The sequence below is a fragment of the Peromyscus leucopus genome, chromosome 1 (assembly GCF_004664715.2).
Source record: "Peromyscus leucopus breed LL Stock chromosome 1, UCI_PerLeu_2.1, whole genome shotgun sequence".
In the NCBI taxonomy this organism is placed as follows: Eukaryota; Metazoa; Chordata; class Mammalia; order Rodentia; family Cricetidae; genus Peromyscus; species Peromyscus leucopus.
This window is the reverse complement of record NC_051063.1, coordinates 41208173-41234828: the sequence shown is the minus strand read 5'-3', so window position 1 is coordinate 41234828 and position 26656 is coordinate 41208173. Positions and strand designations below refer to the sequence as shown.

General features: G+C 45.7%; 1 protein-coding gene across 2 annotated transcripts in view; it reads right to left on the bottom strand.

Moving 5' to 3' along the window:
* The window catches only part of Arl3 (ADP ribosylation factor like GTPase 3), a 48759-nt gene extending 22210 nt beyond the window's left edge, over positions 1-26549 (bottom strand). Inside the window, exons 1-3 of one of the 2 annotated variants that reach the window (XM_028874693.2) lie at positions 26399-26549; positions 12652-12795; positions 5288-5404 (exon numbers count right to left, since the gene is read on the bottom strand). In XM_028874693.2, coding sequence (XP_028730526.1) covers positions 5288-5404; positions 12652-12795; positions 26399-26401 — 264 coding nt within the window. In that variant the 5' untranslated portion in view covers positions 26402-26549. The remainder of the gene's footprint in view (positions 1-5287; positions 5405-12651; positions 12796-26398) is intronic. The other variant, XM_028874694.2, reaches the window with a different exon arrangement.
* Between the last annotated feature and the right edge of the window lie 107 nt (positions 26550-26656).

Here is a 26656-nt window from a genome sequence, read left to right as displayed (position 1 = left end):
CCCAGGATGGCACTCCTCCCTCATCTGTGTGGTGCGGGTGCCATGCCTGCTTGATGAATACCAGGTGAATACAGAGCTGCCCTAAAAGCAGTTACGGGTTAGAGGAAATGTTACAGTCCTGGATTAATGCACAAGGGTCGAGTCTGTCTACCAGCAGCAGCCCAGGTTGCTCGGCCACAGTGGTGTGCAGTCAGAAGTGCATGGGGCTGGGATGGCAGTCAAGCCGGAACTCGTTTGTGTAAAGGAGGACGTGCAACAAGAGAGGGAGATGAGGCAGCGTCCTCCGTGCCGGCCTCTGGGGTGGCAAGTGGACTAGATGTGGCAAGAGGATGGGATGGAGGTGTGGCTGCTACTTCTTAAGGATGGGGGCTGGAAGGAAAAGAGAATGCAAGTTAGATCCATGCTCAAAAGCCCTTCCAGGGACCCAAGAACTCAGAACCCACAGAAAGATTCAGAGGGTGAAAAACCAAAACAAAATCCAATATAAAAGCAATAAAAGATACCCCAAGGGGCCAATCTTAGAGAGAAAGAGAAAGAGAGAGAGGGGGGGGTGTGTGTGTTGATTTGTGATCCAGCATGTTGGGGGGAGCTCACAATGATTTGGTACAAGAAACTAGGGTAATCAGGAAATGCTCAGCACTTGAACTGCTGGAATTAGGGAGGTTTAAACAAGCAACGAAAGAGTCTGTCTCAGCATGCCTGTGAGGCTGTGGGACATGGGAGTGGACGGGATTAATCAGGAAACCCAAGTGAGGTAAACTTCCCGTTCCTTAGGGCACAGGCTGCAGAATGGAGACAACGTGAGGGAAGGTGGCTTATGAAAGTCACCAGGAACACTGGGGGGGGGGGGGTGGAGGACGACACAGGATTTCTCTGTGTAGCCCTGGCTGTCCTTGTCCTTGAATTCAGAGATCCTCCTGCCTCAGCCTCCCAAGTGCTGAGATCAAAGTGCATCACTACACCTGGCCAAGATTTTTATAAATAAAAGGCGTTGACAGATCTAAATGACAACACATAATGAGAGTCCGGGAGGTGAGAGAACAGCCTAGAGAAACGTTAAAAAAGACAAAGCCATGAAAGAGGTCTGTCTGGGTTACTCAGACAGATGGGCACCATCTGTGTCGAAGTTCCGAAGGAGGAAGTGTGCGGAGGAGTCCTAGGAGCCCGAGGAGCGGACCTCCAGGATACAACACAGGTAAAGACAATCAAGCCTGTCCCGGGGTGGCTAATACCCCCAGAGGAAGAAGGGAGGGTACATTTCCCTCCAGCCAAAGGTCATCCTAAGGACAGAGATGATTCATCTAGCCAGGAAGTCTCCCAACAGTCAGGTACGGTAAATGGGGGGTCAAGAGCTACAGTGCAGACCCAGGGCCACTATGATCCAGAGTCATCAGGTGCAGCAGGGGACAGCAGGGCCACATTCACCCGTGGCCATGAGTAGGTCTGAGCAGATTAAGTCAGGCTACAGAGTTCATTAGGTGTGGAGAAATGTAGGGAGGCTCCCTGGAAGAGCTCCAGGATATGGAAATGGCTCAGAGAGAATGACTCCGGACTACCGGGAGCTAATGACGTAACACCTCCTCTTTGTGCTGTGTATCCAACCTTGACCTGTGGAGGAAGCAACTGGTACAAACGATGGAACCTCTCCTGCTGTATTAGAGCTGATTATGTTTGACTTCCTGGTTGTGAACTTCTGGGGTCACCTGACACCCGCTGAGAACAGGTGACAGCTGACTTTCAGAGCCCTTCCCTAGGTTATCTTTGTAACCCACTATCTGTCGTGTGGTTCAGGATGTTGCCCTGCCCATCCCCTGGAAAGGTTTTGCTATATAGATGATGTAATGCTAGCCTCTGAGTGTTTGCATATTTGGAAAACCACTGGAGAGACAACCACGTGCAGTGATGGCACTTCCACTTACCTAACCCTGCTAACTAGTTAACTCAGTTAGTTAACTCAGTTAGTTAAAAGGAAAGAAAAAACATCCCTACTTGGGTGGAAAAGAACACTCCCAGAGGCCATAAGGTTACTGAATGAAAACCTCAGTGCCAAGGGTGGGTTTCCTCCGGTGTGTCCTGGCCAGGGAAGTCCCTGGGGCCCCACAAACCGTCAAGGACACTCTCCACCCTGTTGAGCTGCCTGCAGGCTGAGCAGTGTGCTCCACAGACTGTGCACTCCAGCTTTCGTGAGCTCTCACCATGCTGGGGTGACTGGTGATACAGTCATTTCTGCTCCTGGAAGTAACCCCTACTCATACTCCTGTAGTGACCCCAGTAAAACTCACTGGTTCACCAGGTTGGACGTGGTGGTATCTGTACTGTGGCCTGTCGAGGGCTGCCTATCTGGGGTGCAGCTCCCCTGAAGTTCGTTTCACAGCAGCTGTCTCACTGGTGTCCCCATTCTCTTACTAGAGCCGTTCATAAAACAGAAGGCTTAAATGCTTGTAAAGCCCAGCTTATTTCTTTCTTTCACGGACAGGAGGCAGAGGCAGGTGGATCTCTGTGAGTTCAAAGCTAGCCTGGTCTATATAGTGGGACTCTATCTCAACATACTCCTCCAAAAAAAAAAGGGTTCGATTTTGAGTTTTTATGGAGGGGTAAGGTCTGTGTCTAGACGGTTCTGTGTTTGGTGTGTGGATGTTCCCCTGGCCCAGCACCACGCGCACTGAACACCCTTCCTCCTCCGAACTATCTCATTCTCTTAGTGGGCACGCTTGGTTATGTTCAGGGGTGGCCTGGGGGTGGGGATATGGGGGTCTAGCTTTGTGCCTTCCATTCACACCACTGACCAATTCTTATATTCTTCCATGTGCTGTCTGGATTATGCTATAGCTGTAGACAAAATCTTTTTTTTTTTTTAAGATTTATTTATTGGGGCTGGAGAGATGGCTCAGAGGTTAAGAGCACTGCTTGTTCTTCCAAAGGTCCTGAGTTCAATTCCCAGCAACCACATGGTGGCTCACAACCATCTGTAATGAGATCTGGTGCCCTCTTCTGGCTTGCAAGGATATGTGCAGACAGAACACTGTATACATAATAAATAAATAAATCTTTTTTTTTTTTTTTAGATTTATTTATTTATTATGTATACATCATGTATGTCTGCAGGCCAGAAGAGGGCACCAGATCTCATTACAGATGGTTGTGAGCCACCATGTGGTTGCTGGGAATTGAACTCAGGACCTCTGGAAGAGCAGTCAGTGCTCTTAACCTCTGAGCCATCTCTCCAGGCCAATAAATAAATCTTTAAAAAAAAAAAAAAAAAGATTTATTTCTTAATTTATTTCTTATGTATACAATTTCCTGTCTGCATGTATCCTTGCAGGCCAGGAGAGGGCACCAGATCCCATTACAGATGGTTGTGAGCCACCATCTGGGTGCTGGGAATTGAACTCAGGACCTCTGGCAGAGCAGCCAGTGCTCTTAAACCACTAAGCCATCTCTCCAGCCTCTTTTCTGGTTTTCTGAGACAAGGTCTCTCTATTACGTTGCCCTGGCTACCTGAACTCACTATGTGGACCAGGCTGGCCTCAAACTCACAGAGATTCACCTGTCTTTGCCTCCTAAGTGCTCAGGCCTTACGTGGACCCACATTGGGAGTCATGTGTAACGAGTCTTTCTCTGTCCCACCAGCCACCTTCCAACTAACAACATGGAGACTTCTTATTGATTAGGAAAGCTTGGCCTTAGGTTTGGCTTGTTTCTAACTAGCTCTTTTTTTTTTTTTTTTCCGAGACAGGGTTTCTCTGTGTAGCTTTGGAGTCTGTCCTGGAACTCACTCTGTATCCCAGGCTGGCCTCGAACTCACAGAGATCTGCCTGACTCTGCCTCCTGAGTGCTGGGATTAAAGGCATGTGCCACCACGGCCCGGCCTAACTAGCTCTTGTAACTTAAATGAACTCATGTCTCTTAATCTACGTGTTGCCACGTCGTGACTTGTGGCTCACCTCTCCCCCTGCCCGTCCTGCTTCCCCTGCCTCTGGCTGGCCACTCCTCCTTTCTTTTTCCCAGAGCTCTCTCTGTCTGGAAGTCCCACCTAAACCTTCTGCCTAACTATTGGCCGTTTAGCTTTTTATTAAACCAACTGCAGTGACATCACATCTTACACAGTGTAATCAAATACCTTGCAGCACTGGGATTCAAGTGTGTGCCACCACACCTGGTTCCACACAAAGACTTATGCCCAAGTTTCATATCTAAGTGTTCCATATTTTGGATGCTAAGTCATACTTTGTTTTTAATTTTGAGATCAAAACAACAAACACCCACGCCCGCCCCATTTATACTTTTTTTCACATATTTCAAGTATTTGTGAAAAACAATAACATAAAACAAACCCTACAGTGCCTGAGATTTGTCTTAAAATAACTAAAAGTACAGTGAAACAAGATTGTCCAAACCAGGGCTGGAGATGGTTCAGTGGTTAAGAGCACTGGCTGCTCCTAGAGAGGTCCTGAGTTCAATTCCCAGCAACCACATGATGGCTCACAACTCTCTACAATGAGATCTGGTGCCCTCTTCTGGCCTATATGAATACATGCAGGCAGAATACTATGTATAATAAATAAATATATTTAAAAAAATTGTCCAAACTGAACAGAATAAAGCTGAGTTGAATGTCATTTTTTTTTTTGTTTGTTTTTTGTTTTTTGTTTTTTGTTTTTTGAGACATGGCTTTTCTGTAATAGTCTTGGCTGTCCTAGAACTTGCTTTGTAGACCAGGCTGGCCTGGAACTCACAGAGATCCACCTGCCTCTGTCTCCCAAGTGCTGGGATTAAAGGCGTGTGTCACCACTGCTTGGCTGAGTTTTATATTTTGGGTTTCATTATACTATTTTGTTATTGAGCTTTGTGTAAATCTAAGAAATTTAAACTAAAAAACTGTAATTCCATTTGTACAGTGCTTGTCTAGTGTGCTGGCTAGTTTTATGTCACCTTGACACAAGCCAGAGTCATTTGGGAAAAGAGAACCTTTGGGGAAAAAAGGGCACTTGAAAACATGCCTCCAAACAGACTGTATCACTCTCTTCTGGACTGGACATAGGTAATTTTTGACTAATTTGGGGTGACAGAGCTAGTTCAAGCTCTTCTTTCTTCCTTTGCTATTCGTACCATTGTGGTGATTAATAAACATTTTGCCGAGGTGAGTATGGGCACAACACTGTCACTGAGTGACAGCCAAACATCTTGTACAAGGATATTTTTTCACACGCTTCAGCCCTCTGCTGGCCTTGCTCACTGGATCACTGTTAGCAATGGAATTACTGATGGGCACATCAGGATTACTTACAAGAATATCCGTATTTTCAAAATAGCTCCTCCAGTATGGCCTGATTTTCCTCTGTCCGCCAATGTCCCATACATTCAGTTTAAACCCTTGTGACTGTACACTTTTGATGTTAAAACCCTGAAACAGACGGGGGTGGGACACAAAAAGACCAATTAATTCTTGCAGTTACATTTAACAGCTCACAAAAACTGGGGAGAGAGCCTGGGCTTCAGGTATACAACACATAGGATGCACCACTAAGCTATACTGCCAGATACTTTTATTTTATTTTTAGGATTTTTGAAACAGGGTCTCACTAAGCAACTCTGGCTATCCTGGAACTCTACCAGGCTAGCTCCAAATGCCTGCCTCTGCCTCCCAAGTGCTGGGACCACCACCTGGCTAAGGCACAGGAATCTTTTTTGTTTGTTTGTTTATTTTGTTTTTCAAAACAGGGTTTCTCTGTGTAGTTTTGGTGCCTGTCCTGGATCTTGCTCTGTAGACTAGGCTGGCCATGAACTCAGAGATTCACCTGGCTCTGCCTCCTGAGTGCTGGGATTAAAGGCATGCTCCACCACTGCCCAGTCAACATTGGAATCTTAATAGCTACTTTTACATTAGCTCTGAAGTACTTTGCCATATAGGACACAAAGTGATACTGTTAATATTCCAAATGGCTTACTGTGATAATAAAGAAAACATACTTACAAATGTTTATTTCATTCAGTGGAATCATTGTTAATAATATCAAGGCTAACAGGCTACTTTTCTTTCTTTCTTTCTTTCCTTCCTTCCTTTTTTTTTTGAGTCAAGCTCTCCATGTAGTCCCAGCTAGACTAGAAGTTGCTAAGTAGCAGAAGATGGATCCCTGTCTTCCTGCTTCCCTTCTCAAATACTGGGATTAGAGGTGTGTGCTACCACACCTGGCTCACATGATGTTTTCTGTTCCTTTTCTTCAAGACAGGGTTTCTCTGTGTAACAGCTCTGGCTGTCCTGAAACTCGCTTTGTAGACCAGGCTGGCCTCGAAGTCATAGAGATCAGCCTGCCTCTGCCTCTCAAGTGTCGGAATTAAAGGCGTGCACCACTGCAGTCCGGCTTACATTTTTTATAGTAAGTAACACATATACTAGGGCTGAGGTGTGGCTTGGAGGTAGGGAGCTTGCCCAGCATGCATGGGCCCTGGGTTCCACCTTTCCAAAGGCATAGAAAAATACATATTATGTATATGTATACCTGGATATTGCTAAGGATAATGAGACATGAGATTACCAATGATCAACACAGGCCCCTCCCTATGAGGCCTTCAGGATGATCAGTTTAACAGGATACTACATGTAAGTGACAGAAACCAGAAGGTGAAGTTAAAGACAAGAACAGACACTAAGTTTAGAGAGAGGCACGCACATCTGGAGGATCAAAAGAAATGTCCTCCTCAGTCAACAGGAGGACAGGGGGCTGAGCTGAGGCTAGGGTAGGGTAGATGGGTTGTAGCTGGACCGTGAGTGGAGTGAGGAGGTGGGGTCTTCCATGTGGGGCTTCAATCCCAGACTGTGATGGAAACAAACACATACTCATCTGAAACTACTTTAGTAGGACCTCGGATGAACCCGAGCAGAAAAACTGCCAGGCTTGGTGGTGCATGCCTTTAATTCCAGTACTCAGAAAGCCGAGGCAGGAGGATCACTGCAAGTTCAAGGCCAGTATGGTGGGCTGCTTGGTGAGTTCAGGCTAGCCAGGGCTATAGATTAAGACCCTATCTCAAAAAATAAAATGGATAAATTAAATAAAAAGAAAAAAGGAGAAAGGGAAAAATCTTTGTTTTTAGGGCAGTTATTTAGAGTAAAACTTGAGGAAAGCAAGTCATGGCAACTGGGAATTAGTGGAGGGAAAATAGCTAACGAGACCTTTGGGGTTCAGAAGGAAGGTACTTTATGAGCAAGAGGGGAAAAATCCTCTTGCAAGAACGATAAAAGGAAACCAAGACTTGAAGTAGTTGATCAACACTTTGCTACAGCGTAAGTACATTTCATCCAGAGTAACCGGAGTTATGTGGGTCTGGGGATGCCTCCAAAAACATCTGCCTCGCCTGGCAGCATGCCAGCCCCACAGCCTGGCACACCAGGCCCAGCCTAGGGCAGTGGTCCAGGGAACAGTGCCACTCAGCTCCACGGAGGGACCTTCACCGAAGACAACTGGGGACGGCGCTGACTAGCACTCTCCTGAATCACCCGTGACCGAATACACGAGCTGCTCAAGAACTCTGCGGGACGGCTTAAACCCATGAAGTCACAGTGGCTGCCTCACGGTGTCTTGCTGACAGGACAGCCTGTGCGCGTCTGAAACATTCTCTCTCTTCTACTTCTTACTCTTTCTTTTTTCTTTCTTGAGACAGGATCTATGTAGTGCAGGAGAGCATTGAACTCACTAGAGTGGCTGAGGATGAGCAGGAGCTTCCAATTCTCCTGCCTCCATTTCTTTTTTTCGGTTTTTCGAGACAGGGTTTCTCTGTGTAGCTTTGCGCCTTTCCTGGAACTCACTTTGTAGACCAGGCTGGCCTCGAACTCACAGAGATCCGCCTGGCTCTGCCTCCCGAGTGCTGCGACTACCACTGCCCAGCACCTCCATTTCTTAAGTGCTGGAATTATTGGAGTGTGTCACCATGACCAGTTATAATTTGAAAATTCTATTCCTCAACAATGCTATTTCCTTCTTTCTTTCTTATTTTTTTGGTTTTTCAAGACAGGGTTTCTCTGTGTAGCCCTGGCTGTCCTGGAACTTACTCTGTAGCCCAGGCTGGCCTCCAACTCAGAGATCCACCTGCCTCTGCCTCTGCCTTCCAGGTGCTGGGATTAAAGGTGTATACCACCACCACCTGGTTTCCAAGGCAACTCTTATTAGAGAAAGACTTAATTTAGGGCTTGCTTACAGTTTCAGAGGTTTAGCTCATTATCATGACAGGGAGCATGGTGGTAGACAGACAGACATGGTGCTGGAGATGTAACTGAGAGCTATATCGGGAGAGGGAGGGGGAGGGGAGGGGGGAGGGGAAGAGGGAGAGGGAGAGGGAGAGAGGGAGAGGGAGGGAGAGACTGGGCCTGATGGGTTTTTGGAACCTCCAAGCCCATCCCCAGTGACACACTTCCTCCCAGAAGGCCACACCTCCTAGTCCTTCTCAAATAGTGTCATGCCCTGGTGACTAGACATTCAATATATGAACCTATGGGGGCCCTTCTTATTCAAACCACCACAGGCATTATAAATATTTTCTTTTTAATTTCTAAAAAATGTCTTTCTTTGTGTGTATGTTGTGTGTGTGGGGTGCTGTGCCTCATGCCTGAACATGGAAGACAAGTTCTCTCTCCTCCCCATGCAGGGCCCAGGGACTGAACACAAGTTGTCAGGTGTGGCAGCAAGCACCCGTGCCCACTGAGGCATCTCAACAGCGCTATCTTCTCCAGCTTCTCAACCTTGCTGACTACAGTAACAAACATCTAATGTCTTCAAATATTAAACAAAAATAGAGTAAGAGTGTTTTTCGAGAGTCAGTGGAATCTCAGCACTATAAAACCAGCCATCTCCGGTACATCAAACAAAGCCTGAGGGGTGGCGCAGAACGCGGCTCCAGGCGAGGCCTGCTCTGCGCCGCCCCGGCCTCCGCGGCAGTTCTCGGGCAGAGGCAGGCTATTGCTAGAACTAAGCCCCTAGCCCTCCTCTTTCTGGCAGAGATCCTGACACACTAATATGTGTTTTCAGCCTTGTAGGCTAGACTGCTGTAATTTGCTCCTCCTTGGGCTATACATTAAATTTGTTCAGAGGCTGTAAAAGTGTTCATTTGGTAGCAGCTGAAATGACTTTTCTGCAGAGTTGCGAATCGCTAAGACTCACGGGCTGTGAAGTGCAGCAGCCCCAACCCCAGGGCTTATCACAGCTGGGGACAGAAAAGGCTAACACTGTTTGCTCGGGCCTCCAATGCTCACGTTTAAAGGCTCTCTTGACTGACAGGGCTTAATCCAAGTTTCCTCAGGCTTCCTTACCGGGACCTGTTCTTGAGTTCCCAGGCTGTGAATACCACACTTTATCCTTTGCATTTTGCTTGCTTGCCCCCTTAGAAAAGAGGAAGGCTGATAAACTTGGATTTAAAACCAACAAACCAAGCCAGGAGGTAGTGGCACATGCCTTTAAGCCCAGCACTGGGAGGCAGATGCAGTAGGGTCTCTGAGTTTGAGGCCAGCCTGGCCTACAAAGTGAGTTCCAGGACAGCCAGGGCTACACAGAGAAACCTCCTCTCGAAAAAATTATAAACTAACTAAATAAAAATAAAACCAACAAACTAGTTTTTTTTTTTTTTTTTTAAATTCGAAAAACTGGTACATGGCTGGACCATGCTGTACACCTGTAACCATGGCACCAGGGAAGGTGAGGCAGAAGGAGCCTGAGTGGGAGACTAGCTTTGGCTATACTTGCGTTCAGGGGCAGCCTGGGCTATATATCAAGGTGGTGGTGGTGGCAGCACATGCCTTTAATCCCAGTACTCAGGAGGCAGAGGTAGGCAGGTCTCTGTGAGTTCGAGGTCAGCCTGGTCTACAGCTTCAGTTCCAGGACAGCCAGGGTTGTTACACAAAGAAACCCTGTCTTGAAAAAGAAAAAAAAAAAAAAAAAAAAGGAAAAAAAAGAGGAATAAGCAAATAAAAAATTGATTTTCTTTCAGAATACTTTTTCTTCCTTAAAAAATTATTTTTTAAAAATTTTATTTATGTTTTTTTAAAAAGATATATTTATTTATTATGTATACAGTGTTCTGTCTGCATATATGCCTGCAGGCCAGAAGAGGGCACCAGATCTCATTACAGATGGTTGTGAGCCACCATGTGTTTGCTGGGAATTGAACTCAGGACCTTTGGAAAAACAGCTAGTGCTCTTAACCGCTTAGCCATCTCTCCAGCCCCTATTGATGTTTATTTTTATATAGAGTACTTTGTCTGCATGTATACCTACAGGCCAGAAGAGGGCATCAGATCCCAGTATAGACGGTTGTGAGCTGCCATGTGGGTGCTGGGAATTGAACTCAGGGCCTCTGGAAGAGCAGCCAGTGCTCTTAACCTCTGAGATTTTTATTTATTTATTTATTTATTTTGGTTTTTTGAGACAGGGTTTCTCTGTGTAGTTTTGTGCCTTTCCTGGAACTCACTTGGTAGCCCAGGCTGGCCTCGAACGCACAGAGATCCACCTGCCTCTGCCTCCCAAGTGCTGGGATTAAAGGCGTGTGCCACCACCGCCCGGCTGATTTTTATTTTTATTTTTATTTTTTTATGTGTATGGGTGTTTTGTCTATATGTATGCCTTTGTACCACATGCATGCAGCATCCAAAGAGGACAAGAGAATGAACTGAATCCGCTGGGACTGGAGTTTCAGATGGCTGTGAGCCTGCCTCCATGTGGGTGCTGGGAGTTGAACTCAGGTCCTCTGGAAGAGCAGCCAGTGCCCTTAACCATGAGCCATCTCTCCACCCCCTTTTATTTTCTAATATAATCTCTTTGTGTTCACTTTATAACTAAAGATAAAAATCTTTTTGGTTTTGATGCTGGGCCTTAAGCATTTGAGGCAAGTGTTCTACAACTTATCTACACTCCCAGCCTTGATTATGACCTTTGTTTGTTTATTTAAAATTTATTTATGTGTACTTGGGTGCCTTCATGATTTTATGTGCACCACACACATATGTGCAGGGGCTGGTGGAGCCAGAAGGTGGCATCAGATGCCCTGGAACTGGAGTTACTGGCACTTGTGAGCTGCCATGTGGTGCTGGGAACTGAATCCAGGTCCTCAGAAAGATCCAAAGTGCTCTTAACCACTGAGCCATCTCTCCAGCCTGAGATTTTATTTTTGGCTCTTTGAGATAGGCTCTCAGTGCCCTGAAGCTCACTATATAGACCATAATAGCCCAAAATTATAGTAATCCTCCTCCTTTTGCCTCTTAGTTACAGATGTCTGCCATGTTTTTGAGACATTCTCTGAAGCCCGTGCTGACCTAGAATTTACTATGTGATCAAGACTTTCAATCCTGATATTCCTTCCTTTACCTTCCATGTGCTGCAATTACAAGCATATACCATCACACTCCATCAATTCACATCATGTACCATGCTCTGGGTTCCATCCTTAGCACAATTTTAAAAAGTGTGTGTGTGTGTGTGTGTGTATGTGTGTGTGTGTGTGTGTGTGTGTGTGTGTGTGTGGTGTCTAAGTAATGATGATTTAGGCCTAAGAAAAATGATTGAAATGTGTGTATATATACACTTAAAATTGTGGTAGGATGTACATGGCATAAAATATACCTTTGTATCCTTTGTTTTTTAAGACAAGGTCTCTCTTCAGACTTGAGTTCAGATGAGTGGCAGTGGTGCACACCTTTAATCCAGCACTCGGGAGGCAGAGGCAGGCAGATCTCTGTGAGTTCGAGGCCAGCCTGGTCTACAGAGTGAGATCCAGGACAGGCACCAAAATTACACAGAGAAACCCTGTCTCGAAAAACAAAAAACAAAACAAAACAAAACAAACAAACAAACAAAAAGACTTGAGTTGTCCTAGAACTCACTATGTTTCTGCCTCCCAAGTGTTGGGATTAATAATTTCATTTAATTTCTTCTTTTTTTTTAAATTGACCATTTTAAAACGTAAAGTTTGGTAAGCACATTTACATTGTTTGCATCTACCCCCAGAATGGTTCTCATCTTACAAAACTTGTCTCTGTACATTAGGCAAAGCTCGCTCTTGGCCCATTCCCAGCTCCAGTAACCATGTTCTACTTCCTATCTCTGTGAGTTGGACTATTCTAAGTACTTCACACACATGGACATTCTTGTATATGTATTTGAAATCCGATTATTCTTAGACAATATAGACTTTTCTTAGAAACAAACCTTAGCCATGTATACATTTCTATCTCCCACAGCTGCTGTAATGGTTTAATAGTCCACTTGACATATTCTAGAACCACCCAGGAAGAGAGTCTCAATGAGGGACTGTCTGATCAGGTTGGCCTATGAGCACATCTGGGGGGTCTGTTATGATTACACTAATTAAGGTGGGAAGGCCTGCCCTTTGCGGCTCCTGAGTTTGGGTCCTGCACTGTGTGGTACAGGGAGGGAGGGGCTCAGCACAAGTAGGCACTCTCCAGCCTTTGCTCTCTCTTTGCCCTTGACTGTAGATGGGACTCCTGCCTCATGTTCTTGCCTTTACTTCCCTGGAACTGGGAACTAAAATAAACGTTCTCTCTCCCAAGTTGCTTTCAGTCAGGGCATTTGATCACAGCAAGAGACACGAAACTGGGGCAGCTATTTCCATTTCCTTGGGTGGCGGCTCCTGGAGCCCGGGAGTGCTCACCTGTGTAGGTGTGATGTGGCTGATGTCTTCAGATGCAAGCTGCTTCAGCAGGGTCGTCTTGCCGGCATTGTCCAAGCCCAGGAGAAGGATTCGCACCTCCTGGTCTGGTGCACTTTTCAATTTGCGCAAAATAGAGAGCAAGCCCTTGAACAATCGTGAGAGAGACGGATTACTCGGGGCAGTGGCTTCGGCATTAGTGGACATCAGAATGACTTTTGAACAAGGTTCTCGGCTATGGACAGCTTCTATCTTTCCACTCTAATGTCGTTTGTTCCACCTGCTCCTTCCTTCCAAGTTTTAGCAGAAGTGTAGGAAGATGCAGCAATTTGGTAAGCAGCATGGCTTATTCCTGCTCCTCCCACAGTCGGGTGGAGCTGTCATCCCAGATCTTCTGCAAGTGTGAAGTGCTACCCACCCACGTTCCTCAAGCCCTCGATGGACACTTAGACTAGCACGATTATCACATCAGACTAGGTCACTGCTCACATTTCCCCATTACCAGAGCGAAGCTTCTTGCCACGCAGACAGATGCCAGAATTACTTGCCCAAGTTAATACAGGACTCTAAGGTTGTGATTGTGCCAACAGGCCTCACGCAAACATTATGAATGTCCCTGAAACCCACTGGACTCTCCAGGACTGTGTGGCACGCACCATCCCCACAAAGTGACAGGATAAGAAGGGCAAGAGTTCTGTGCTGGGAGAGTGATGGGACGACAGGAAACAGATGCCACCAAGGTGGGCAGACCAAGCCCGTCCTGAGCAAGAAGGCTTAACCTACAAAGAGCACTGTGCTGGAGTTGAGCTCCTGGAGCGCCACTGTAGATCAAAGAGAACCCTGGCTATGAATAGAGAGTAAAGACTGTGAACTGGGAGGTGGTTAAGAGGAGAAAGGGCTAAGTGATGCAGATCAAAGCCCAGTTTTTAGGACGATGGTAAGATCACAAGAGTTTGGTCACTTGAAAAGAAGATTTTCGAGGCAGGGTTTCTCTGTGTAACCCTGGCCGTTCTGGGACTCCCTCTGTAGAGCAGGCTGGCCTCAAACTCACAGAGATGCGCCTGCCTCTGCTTCCAGAGTGCTTTTTAAGGTGCTGTGCAAAGACACAAACAGGCTGCATGAAGCAGTAGCTGCACGCTACACTTAGGCTCTACTTTTTACAATTTATGTTCATGACTTCATCTTTACAGGACAGGTATGTAAAATAGATTATCCCTGTTTTTCAGATGAAAAATCAGATGGAACAATTAGGGAATTATAAAAGGCATTCATGATTATGATTTTTTTTGTAAGTTTTTTTTTTAATGATTTATTTATTTGCATTGATGAGTCTGTGTAAAGGTGCTGGATCCCCTGGAACTGGAATTACAGACAGTTATGAGCTGCTATGTGGGTGCTGGGAATTGAACCTAGGTCTTCTGGAAGAACAGCCAGTGGTCTTAACCACTGAGCCATCTCTCCAGCCCCTCATAATTATGAATTTTTTTTTTTTTTTTGAGACAGGGTTTCTCTGTGTAGCTTTGCGCCTTTCCTGGAACTCACTTGGTAGCCCAGGTTGGCCTCGAACTCACAAAGATCCGCCTGCCTCTGCCTCCCGAGTGCTGGGATTAAAGGCGTCATAATTATGATTTAATCAGTATTTAAATATTATTTTTTATAATTTATTTTACTTTTTGAGACAGGGTTTCTCTGTGTAGCTTTGTGCCTGTCCTGGAACTCACTCTGTAGACCAGGCTGGCCTCAAACTCCCAGAGATCCGCCTGCCTCTGCCTCTCAAGTGCTGGGATTAAAGGCGTGCGCCACCCCTGCCCGGCCACACATTATTTTGACTTATGTGTATCCACCTGTGTCTGTGCATGAGCATGTGGACATGAATGCAGGTACCTGTAGAGGCCAGGAGGAGTCACATCTCCCGAAGTTTACCGTCATTTATGTGGGTGCTGGGAACCAAACCTGGCTCCCCTCCAAGAGCAGGCAGTGAACCATCTCCCCATCAACACTCTTTCTTTGGCACTGGGCACTGAACCCAGGGCCTTGTCCATGCCACTGACATATTTCCTCAGCCCCAGCTCTGTTTTCTTAGGAAAAGATAAGAAGAACTGTATGTGCTCTTTATGTGTTCCGTCCTGCAGCTGACAATCCCAAACCAATAGGCACGGGGCTCAAAAAGAATCAAGGGTGTGTTGATGCTCACCTTTATAATCCTGGCACTCAGGAGGCAGAGGCAGGCAGATCTCTGTGAGTTCAAGGCCAGCCTGGGCTACAGAGTGAGTTCCAGGACAGCCAGGGCTACATAGTGAGGCCCTGTCTCAAACAAACAAATCAAAAGATGGCAGTTTTATTTTTTATTTTATTTTTTAAAAATTTATTTATTTATTATATACACAAGAAGAGGGCACCAGATCTCATTACAGATGGTTGTGAGCCACCATGTGGGTGCTGAGAATTGAACTCAGGACCTCTGGAAGAGCAGTTAGTGCTCTTAACCTCTGAGCCATCTCTCCAGCCCCAAAAGATGGCAGTTTTAAGGGCATATAATCTAATCTCCTAGCCAGAGTAGAAGTCCCTTCAAGCTGAGTCTTAGAATTTAGAATTACATAAAATGACTGTGTTTGCTATTTCCACTGCACCAGGCGAGGATCCAAGCCAGTTTGTTGATAAAGATCCAATAGTATTTCTGTGAAATACTTCTCAGCAGCTATGTGTTTGGACAATGACCTGGAAATATTCAGGCAGATCAGCAACACCCCCTACCCCAGGCTCTGTTCCCTTGTGGCCCCTGGACTGACCGCTGAGGCCCACATTAACTTCTCTATGCCTCCATTTTTTCAACAGTAAAAAGGAAGATTTAGTCTAAGACAGACAAAGGTTATTCTAAAGGTTTAGGACAAAAGCTGTATCAATTTGGAACTAACAAAAGACAAGTAGTATCTGTGATGTTATTTATGTATGTTTGTATGTATGTATGTATGTATGTATGTATTTATTTATTTATTTATTTATTTATTTATTTATTTATTTATTTATATCTGTGATGTTATTTAAGGAAGGGCATATTCTTGCTTCTATCTTCATCTCACTTAGCCCTGGTTACCTTGACTCCAGTCCCTTCTCAAGCCGTATGTATGAGAGTCTCCCCGGTGACTATTGGCTCAAAATACTTGACCCTCATTAACTGTTGTAAGAACCTGACCAGGAGAGTTGCAGAGTACAGATCAGTTGTCTCAGAAAAACCAGACAGCAGAGAGGTTGGGACACTGGACAAGGCATTCATAATCAACATCTAAACAAAGCTGTTTTTCTATTTTTTTTATTAGCTATACTGAAATCATTCATTTATAACCCACCCTTCAGATCCTTCTGGCCTGGGATATAAAAGGACCAAGAAGAACAAGGGGAAACATTAAATTATTCATCCTGAGTCCCTGTCTGGATACAGGAAGGGTCTCATTAGCTCCTAACATACACTCAAAAATGGGAATTTATCAAATTAACACATTAAATACCACAAGTAAAACTTTCATGCATTACTCCTACTGCAGAAATTGTCAAGGAAGAACCTGTTGTCTTCTTATAGAAAATACTTTATTATTTACAAAGTTTAAAATGAGCATTTTCAGTTTTTCAGCAGCTGCCTCTTCACTGAGAAATCATTGAGTAAGGCCAGAGGTGGGTCAGAGCTAAGAGAGTATACCACTCTTGCAGAGGACCCAGGTTCAAGTCTTGCACCAGTGTGGGTTGGCTTCAAACTGCTCATAATCCTAGCTCCAGCAGGATCTGATGCCTCTGGCCTCCTAGGGCACCTGTACCCATGCATAAACCCACATAGTTAGAAAAGCAGAAACTAAATCTCTCTCTTTCGTTTTGTTTTGTTTTCGAGACAGGGTTTCTCTGTGTAGTTTTGAGCCTTTCCTGGAACTCACTCTGTATCCCGGGCTGGCCTTGAACTCACAGAGATCCACCTGCCTCTGCCTCCTGAGTGCTGGGATTAAAGGTATGCGCCGCTGCCTCCGCCACCACCTGGCTGCAATAACTAAATCTTAAACATGGAAGAAATCACTAGATACGTGCCTTGGTGTTTTGCCACGGGTGTCAGGCCCCCTGGAACTGGAGTTACAGTCAGTTGTGAGCTGCCATGTGGGTGCTGGGAGTTGAACTCGGGTCCTCTGGAAGAGCAGTCAGCCCCACATACTTTGAATTTCTAATGTATAATCTTCCAGTAACGTCAGATGCCTCACCCAGTAAGGAAATGACACAGAAAGAGAAAGTTCATCTAATATTTTCTTCCTTCCAGTAAAACGATAAACGGCTCTTAAGCTGGACCCGGGAATACAAGGGCCAGAGCAGCAGTGCACTGTATCAGCCCAAGCATCGAGGACGGGATCACAGGATTACCAGGGCTTGCTAAATAGGGAAGAGGATATTTATAGCCAGCAGGGTTCTCCCGAAAGGTACAAAGTAAGAGGATTTAAGAGGCTAGATGAAAGAGAGCCGAGTAACTCCACCCTGCACTTGTACGTCTCCATGCCAGGCTTTATTTTAAGTGTCAAATGAAAAGATGCATTCATTAAAAGTTAATTTATGATGAGGATGGGTTTTACTGCATAAAGACAATGAAATTCATTTTTACAGTGTAATTTTGATCCAAACAACCATTCATTCAACTGTCATTAACACCTATAATGTTCTCCAAGCAGAAAAGTGAGCAAGAGAATGATCTCTAGGTAGGATTTATACTCCTAGGACACTGAATGCAGGTAATGAGAAACAAGAACTCCAGTCCACTGTATGCATACGTGGCCAGCTTGGGCATGTACAAGTTTTCTGTACTCGGTGGGGGAGCGGGGGAGGGGGGCAGAAGCACTCTGACTCAGACACAAAACATTTAAACAAACTTTTCTACAACCAGATCACGAAGAGGTGCTATGGACTATATAGTTTATTTGTTTGTTTGTTTGTTTGTTTGTTTGTTTTTTAAGATAGATCTCTCATGTAACCCTGGGTGTCTTGGAACTTACTCTGTAGACCAGGCTGGCCTACCCCTGCCTTCCAATGCTGGAATTCAAGGTGTGCACCACCACACCTGGCTTGGACCACAGAAATTTATCTGCCTCAAAATCTGTTTAAACTCAACTCATGGCAAAGGCATGGTGCTCTGACCCCAAAAGACACAAACTAGGTCATTCAAAGAAATCAAAGTGGGGGAGAGGCGTTAGAGGAATGTGCTGAACTATGGAAAACATGTTTAGCTGTGAGGAACAGCTAAAGTTTAAGTACAAAGCTGTCTAGCACATGCACTGCCTAACTGGCTTAACTGGACAGATTTCCACTTCATTTCACCTCTTAACAGGATCCTATTGATGTGAAAGGGAGAACCTCAAATTCTGTCTTCTTTTTTGCAATTATTTTTTAAAATTGTATTTGTTTACTTATTTCATGTGTGTGCATGGGTATGTGCTTAGTACAAAGTGCTTGTGCAAGTCAGCAGAAAGGTAGTGTGAATGAGTGCACTCCTTCCACTATATGGGTCCCGGGATCCAACAGAGGTCTGAGGCTAGCCCCTTTACCTACTGGGCCATCTCATCAGCATTCACACCTGTTTTCTTTCTCATCATCTTTCTACTCAACAGAGACAAAGATTGCTCCTCCTCAGGAGTCAGCCCCTCGCAGCAGAGGCCCGATGAAAAGGGTGCTGCTTCTAACTTCAGACTGGACTCAGCTGCCCCGTGACAGAAACCCTCCCCAGGATTTCATGTGGAAAATGAGCACAGTGATCAATCTGATGAGAAACACTAAGATGATTAAACAAGGTGATGTTGTAGGGCAAGGCACACAGAAGCAATATGGTTGAAAAATAATGTTTTTAAATGTATAGAGCTTGGGATAAACACTGCCAGTCGTGTGTGTGTGTGTGTGTGTGTGTGTGTGTGTGTGTGTGTGTGTGTGTGTTAGGGGGATTATGTGTGCATACACTAGGGATTAGCTGGGCTTGGTGGTGCTCACCTGTAATAACCCTAGCACTCAGGAGGCAGAGGGGATCTTTGTGAGTTTGAAGCTAGCCTGATCTACATAGTGAGTTCCAGGACAGCCATGGCTATGTAGAGACCATATCCCCCAAAACAAATTAATTAATCAAAACAAAAACAAAAACAAAAAAAAGAAACAGCCAGATAGTGATGGCGCACGCCTTTAATCCCAGCACTCAGCAGGCAGAGTCAGGCGGATCTCTGTGAGTTCGAAGCCAGTCTAGTTACAAAGTGAGTTCCAGGACAGCTAAGGCTACACAGAGAAACCCTGTCTTGAAGAAAACAAACAAACAAACAAACCAAAAATCAAACACTAGAGATTGAACCTTGAACATCCTAGGCGAGAACACTACCAGTGAAGTATGTTCCCATCCTTCTCAAAATTTTTTTATTTTAGGAAAGGACTCACTTGTCTAGGCTGAAGTTAAACTCAGTCTTCCCTTATCAAGTTTCACAGAGCTAACATTACAGAAATGATCCACTAGAGTGGCCATGAGTGTATTTTCTCTCTTTAAAGAAAAACATTTTGGGAGGAGGAAGAAGGGGGGATCTGTGGGTGGTATGTGGAGTAGAAAATTTCTTAATAAAGGAAAATAAAAGAAAAACATTTATTTTATGTGTATGTTTGTAAGCCTGAATATATGGATGGGCACCACATGTGTGCATGAAGCTGCAGAGGTCAGAAGAGGGTATCAGTACCCTTGGAACTAGAGTTAGAGGTGTCTGTGTGCTGCTGTGGTGTGTCTGTGTGCTGCTGTGGTGTGTCTGTGTGCTGTGGTGTGTGTGTGTGCTGTGGTGTGTCTGTGTGTGCTGTGGTGTGTGTGTGTGCTGCTGTGGTGTGTGTGTGTGCTGTGGTGTGTCTGTGTGTGCTGTGGTGTGTCTGTGTGTGCTGTGGTGTGTCTGTGTGCTGCTGTGGTGTGTCTGTGTGCTGCTGTGGTGTGTCTGTGTGCTGCTGTGGTGTGTGTGCTGCTGTGGTGTGTCTGTGTGTGCTGTGGTGTGTGTGCTGCTGTGGTGTGTCTGTGTGCTGCTGTGGTGTGTCTGTGTGCTGCTGTGGTGTGTCTGTGTGCTGCTGTGGTGTGTCTGTGTGCTGTGATGTGTCTGTGTGCTGCTGTGGTGTGTCTGTGTGCTGCTGTGGTGTGTCTGTGTGCTGTGGTGTGTCTGTGTGCTGTGGTGTGTGTGTGTGCTGTGATGTGTCTGTGTGCTGCTGTGGTGTGTCTGTGTGCTGCTGTGGTGTGTCTGTGTGCTGTGGTGTGTGTGTGTGTGCTGTGGTGTGTGTGCTGCTGTGGTGTGTGTGTGTGCTGTGGTGTGTGTGTGTGCTGCTGTGGTGTGTGTGTGTGCTGCTGTGGTGTGTGTGTGTGTGCTGCTGTGGTGTGTGTGTGTGTGTGCTGTGGTGTGTCTGTGTGCTGTGGTGTGTGTGTGTGCTGTGGTGTGTCTGTGTGCTGTGGTGTGTGTGTGTGCTGTGGTGTGTGTGCTGCTGTGGTGTGTGTGTGTGCTGTGGTGTGTCTGTGTGCTGCTGTGGTGTGTGTGCTGCTGTGGTGTGTGTGTGTGCTGTGGTGTGTGTGTGTGCTGTGGTGTGTGTGTGTGCTGTGGTGTGTCTGTGTGCTGCTGTGGTGTGTCTGTGTGCTGCTGTGGTGTGTCTGTGTGCTGCTGTGGTGTGTGTGTGCTGCTGTGGTGTGTCTGTGTGCTGTGGTGTGTCTGTGTGCTGCTGTGGTGTGTGTGTGTGCTGCTGTGGTGTGTGTGTGTGCTGCTGTGGTGTGTCTGTGTGCTGCTGTGGTGTGTGTGTGTGCTGCTGTGGTGTGTCTGTGTGCTGTGGTGTGTCTGTGTGCTGTGGTGTGTCTGTGTGCTGTGGTGTGTGTGTCTGTGTGCTGTGGTGTGTGTGTGTGCTGCTGTGGTGTGTCTGTGTGCTGCTGTGGTGTGTCTGTGTGTGCTGTGGTGTGTCTGTGTGTGCTGTGGTGTGTCTGTGTGTGCTGTGGTGTGTCTGTGTGCTGTGCTGTGGTGTGTCTGTGTGCTGCTGTGGTGTGTCTGTGTGTGCTGTGGTGTGTCTGTGTGCTGCTGTGGTGTGTCTGTGTGCTGCTGTGGTGTGTCTGTGTGCTGCTGTGGTGTGTCTGTGTGTGCTGTGGTGTGTCTGTGTGCTGCTGTGGTGTGTCTGTGTGCTGTGGTGTGTCTGTGTGCTGTGGTGTGTCTGTGTGCTGCTGTGGTGTGTGTGTGTGCTGTGGTGTGTCTGTGTGTGCTGTGGTGTGTCTGTGTGTGCTGTGGTGTGTCTGTGTGCTGTGGTGTGTCTGTGTGTGCTGTGGTGTGTCTGTGTGCTGCTGTGGTGTGTCTGTGTGCTGTGGTGTGTCTGTGTGCTGCTGTGGTGTGTCTGTGTGCTGTGGTGTGTCTGTGTGCTGCTGTGGTGTGTCTGTGTGTGCTGTGGTGTGTCTGTGTGCTGCTGTGGTGTGTCTGGGTTCTGGGAACTGAACCTTGATCCTCTGAGAGAATGGTGAGCTCTCTTTAACTATTGAGCTGTCTCTCCAGCTCATTTTCTTTTCTTTTTCCATTTCCTTTTTCTTATCATTATTATTATTGGGTTTTGGAGACAGGGTTTCTCTGTGTAACAGCTCTGGCTGTCCTGGAACTTGCTCTGTAGACCAGGCTGGCCTCGAACTCAAGAAATCCGCTTGCCTCTGCTTCTCAAGTTCTGGGATAAAGGGATGTGCCACCACCACCGGGCTCTTATTTGTTCAATTTATGTGTGTGATGTTTTGCCTGCACGTGCGCAGTGCACCACCTACCTGCTGAAGCCTCTCCAGCTCCTTTTTAAAAACTGTATTTTTTTCACTTACTATTTCTGACCCCAAAACATAAATATGGTAACACTCATCAAAAGTCGTACGTGTATAATAATTACACGTAAGTAGGAAGTAGACCATAAATAATTGCTGAATTGAGTTCATGGTAAATAACAGTGGTTAGTATGTGCCGAATTACCATCATCTTGTATCTTATCAAGAATCTTCCAGTGCGGGCTGGAGAGACAGCTCTGCAGTTTAGAGCACTGTTTGCTCTTTTTTTTTTTTAATTGATTGATTGATTGATTGATTATGTATACACTATTCTGCCTGGAGGCCAGAAGAGGGCACCAGATCTCATTATAGATGATTGTGAGCCACCACCTGGTTGCTGGGAATCGAACCCAGGTCCTCTGGAAGAGCAGCTAGTGCTCTTAACCCCTGAGCCATCTCTCCAGCCTCTGTTGCTCTTTCTTGTAGAGGACCATTCCCAGCAGACAGATGGTGACTTAGAACCATTCATAATGCCAGTTCCAGGGACTCCAACACCCTCTTCTGGCACGCAAAAACACTTATACATATAAAATGAGTCTAAAAGAATGTGATTCTAAGACCAGGGTAAAACAACTGACCCTAAATGTTCAGGGAAGCTTAGAATGTTTTTTGTTTCAGTCACCCAAATTTAAATGTATTTATTTTTATTTTAGGTACATTGGTATTTTGCCTGCATGTATATCTAGTTACAGACAGTTGTGAACTGCCATGTGGATGCTGGGAATTGAACTCAGGTCCTCTGGAAGAGCATCCAGTTTTCTTAACCACTGAGCCATCTCTCCAGCCCCTCAGTCACCCAAATTTAGAAAGAGAGAAAAAAATTAGTCACAGCTGACATTTAAAACGCTCACTTTCCTTTTCCTTTTCTTCCTTCCTTCCTTCCTTCCTTCCTTCCTTCCTTCCTTCCTTCCTTCCTTCCTTCCTTCTTCTTCTTTCTTTCTTTCTTTCTTTCTTTCTTTCTTTTTTGAGATAGGGTTTCACTATGCAAACCAGGCTAGCCTCGAACTCATAGAGATCTGCCTGCCTCCCAAGTGTTGGGATTAAAGGGGTGGGACATTATGCCCAGCACAGCTCACTTTTCAATTGTACGGTTAACCACAGGACTCATGGGATACTATATGAGACACACTTAATCATGACATTGACCGTTTAAACTCAGTGTTCTACTTCCAGTTCTAAGAATAACTTACATTTTTGAAGAAGAAAAAAAAATAGATTTGTAAAATCAGATAATCTCAACTAATTTGCCCTAGTTTCTTCTTCTTTCTTTCTTTTTCTTTTTTCCAGACGGAGGGGTCTTACAATATAGCCCTGGCAAGCCTGAAACTCACTATGTAGACCAGGTTGGCCTCTAGTTCAGATAACCACCTGCTTCTGCCTCTCAAATGCTGGGATTAAAGGTGTGTGCATCACCACATCCCACAATCCTAGTTTCTTATTGTTTACTTTAAAAAAATCTGTTTGGGGCTAGAGAGATGCTCAGTAGTTAAGAGCACTTGTTACCCCTGCAGAGGACCTGGGTTCAGCTCCTAGCACCTATGGTCATTTACAGCCATAACTCCAGGGCTAGGGGATCTGACACTCTCTTCTGACCTCTGAGGTTAGCAAGAATACATGGTACACATACATGCATGCAGCCAAAATACACACCAATTAAAATGATTAACTCCAATAAAAAGTTTTAAATTTGTTTTGGAGCTGGAGAAATAGCTCAGTGGTTAAGAGCACTTGCTGCTGCAGAGGACCTGGGTTTCATTCCCAGCATCCACAGGGCAGCTCACAACCATCTATAACTCCAGTTCCAAAGGACCTGAAGCTTTTTTCTGATTTCTGAAGGCATCACAAACTCATGCAGTACATATATACACATTCAGGCAAAATATTCACACATAGAAAATAAAATAAATAATAAAAAAGCACTTGTTGCTCTTGTAGAGGACTGGGTTCGGTTCTCAACACCCACACAGTGGCTCACAACTGACTGTAGCTCCAGGGGATCCAACACCCTCTTCTGATCTCCTTGGGTACCAGGCATGCCCAGAGTGAACATACATGCTCTCAGGCAAAACACTAAGACATGCTGGGCGGTGGTGGCGCAGCCTTTAATCCCAGCATCGGGAGGCAGAGCCAGGCGGATCTCTGTGAGTTCGAGGCCAAGCCTGGTCTACAAAGCAAGTCCTAGGAAAGGCGCAAAGCTACACAGAGAAACCCTGTCTTGAAAAGAAACAAAACAAAACAACAAACAAAAAAACCAAACAAAACAAAACACTAAGACACATAAATTTTTTAAAATTTAATTTTGAGTATTGACTACTTTAGTAGTATCTAACAATGTTATACTCACATGGCCAATTTGTTATACACTTACACATAGTGCCAATTTGCACCTAGAAACATGACCAGTGGTTCACTTATTATGACCTATAATTATTAATATATGAATTAAATAATAATTAAACAATCACGAAATTATACAGCCCACTCAATTGATAACCTGAAGAAAGTAAGACAACTCTCATGTTTCTTATTTAGAAAACGTCTCATTTGCTCTTGGTTTGGCTTGTGGCTCTTTCTTTAAGGGATGGCAACTGGGGCAAGGTCTCCCTCTAGCTGAGGCTGCCCTGGAACTAACTGTAGCCCAGGATGGCCTCTTAACTCATGGTGATCCTCTTAACTGAGCATCTAGAGTATTGCAATTACATGCATGACCCACCACACCCAGCCTGGCATGCCTTTTTAATTGCAGTTCTAATTATTTTCATTAATTTTAAAATCATCTGTTTATCATGAGACAGTCTCATGTAGCCCAGGCTAGCCTTGGATTCTTGATCCTCTTCCTTCTGCCTCCCGAGGGCTGAGGTTGTAAGTGTGAGCCGCCATGGCCACTTTCTCAAATCCATTTGTTTTCTGCGTAAATATTTACATCTGTACTCATTTGTTAAGATAAGCTTAGCCTTTAAATGGACAGCTCATTTATAAATAATAGAAAGAAAACACTTGTTAAAATCTGTTTAGCCTGAGGTTAGAAATAACTGTAACTGTAACAAGTGTGAACTGTGATTGACAACCTTAGATTAAATAATTCTACTTAACAATCTGACAACGTAAATTTATTTATTTATTTATTTATTTATTTATTTATTTATTTATTTATTTATTTATTTATTTAGTTTTGGTTAAAATTCACTTGTTCAATAATTTGACCATGAGTTTGAGGCCAGCCTGGTCTACAGAGCTAGTTCTAGGACAGTCAAGGCTATATACACAAAGAAACCCAGTCTCAAAAAACAAAACAAACAAACAAAACTGACCAAAAGTAGATGTGTAATTCTCCTCCTGGACATCTATTTTTTTCTTTTTTTGAGACCAGGTGTCGGGTATCCCTAGCTGGCCTGGAAATCACTATGTAGCCCTTGAACTTCTGATCCTCCTGCTTCCATCTCTGGAGTGCTGAGATAGGCAGGTACAATCACATTCGGTTTTACGCAGGGCTTCATGCCTGCTAAGCAAACCTCGATCAACTGAGCTATATCCTAGCTTTTTCTTCTTACGTCAACAGAAGTAGTTCAAGATTTTCACAAAAATACTGAGGAGTAGGGGGAAAGCAACGGTAACTGGTTCATACCAGTCAGTAAGCCAACCAACCTGCTCTAAATGCCTTAAAATCTAGTTTTCCTCGACTAGCTCTAAAATATTCATTTCCCCTATATATTAGTTTTACTCTCCATTTACCACATACAAATCAACAAGGAGGGCTGGATAGATGCTCAGCAGTACTGACGTTCTTCCAGAGGAACAGTGTTGACTTCCCAGCATCCACATGGTGGCTCACAGCCATCTATAACTCCAATTCCAGGCAACCAGAGTCCTGTTCTGGCTTCTGCAGGCACCAGGCACACACGTGGTACAAAAACATATGCAGGCTAAACACCCATACACATTAAATAAAATAATAATTTAAAATATCAACAAGGAACTGAGCATCGCCGGTTAAATCTGTCACATACTGTAACTTACAATTTGGAAAAGCCTTAATTACAGCTAATGGAGAAAGGGCTTGCTTCAAATTGATGCTCAGTCTATAGTTTCTCGTTCTTTTTAGTTTGAGGGGCCTAACTGGAACGAAAACCTTTCGTGTGGCCACATGCCAAAGGGCGCTGCAACAAGTTTGAAGGAAATGCTACGACACGGGAGGCTAATTTGCTTCTATCAACATGGAATAAATATGGGAAGAAAAATCGCTCATCAACAACCATTAGACCTTGCAGAACTTTCGGCGAATTAAGTTGGGACTGCAGGCGCGTACCCACCACAGAGACGTGAAATCAGGCATCCATTCCCAGCGGTACCGCTTTTTTGTCCGGGGACTTACTCCCGGCACACCTCACTGGTGTGCATCCAGGAAAGCTAGGTTACATCTCCCTGGTGCCGCCAGGGTGATCTCAAAGACCGCAGCACCGCGCCTCTTCCCACTTCTGGCCGGGTCTCAGACGGACCCCACAGTCCCGAGGAGCCGAGAGGTCGACTCCGCAGGAAGATCTAAGCCTGTGTGCCTGGCCTGACCTCTGCAGCTCCCCGGAGCCGCCCTCATCTCAGTACCCAGAATAATGATGGAGCCCAGGCTTCTCCCCCGCCAGCCAAGCACTCCGCAAGTCACTTTCCCAAGCCTCGGACCCACCGCCAATCCCTCCTTCCTCCCCAGGCCTAGGCCTCCCTCCTCCAGGGCCCACCTTTGGGGTTCCCCCTTCACTCCCCAAACCGATCTAGAACCCTAGAGAGCAAGGCGAGCGCCATCCCACGTCCCCCTTGGCTTTAAGCGCAGCGCCCCGCCCTGGGCCTGGGGACAGGAGAGGGGGGGGTGACTGGCCAGCTCCAGAGGGACCAGGGGGCCCCCACACTCACCATCCTCAAGCCGAGTCCCTCCTCCTCCTCCGCCTCCGCCTCCTCCTCCTTCTGCCTCCCCCGTTACCAGGGGTAACTGCTGCGGCGCCGCCCCTGACGTCCCTGGCACGCAGCGGAGGAGCGAAGCAGCGGGATGGGGCGGGGTTCTGCTCCTCTTTACCCAAAGTGCGCAAGCGCACCAAAGTGCCCGCCCACTGCGCAGGCGGTCTTGGGAGTGGCGGAAGGCCGGGGCGGGCTGGCGTGCGACCCAGAGGGAGG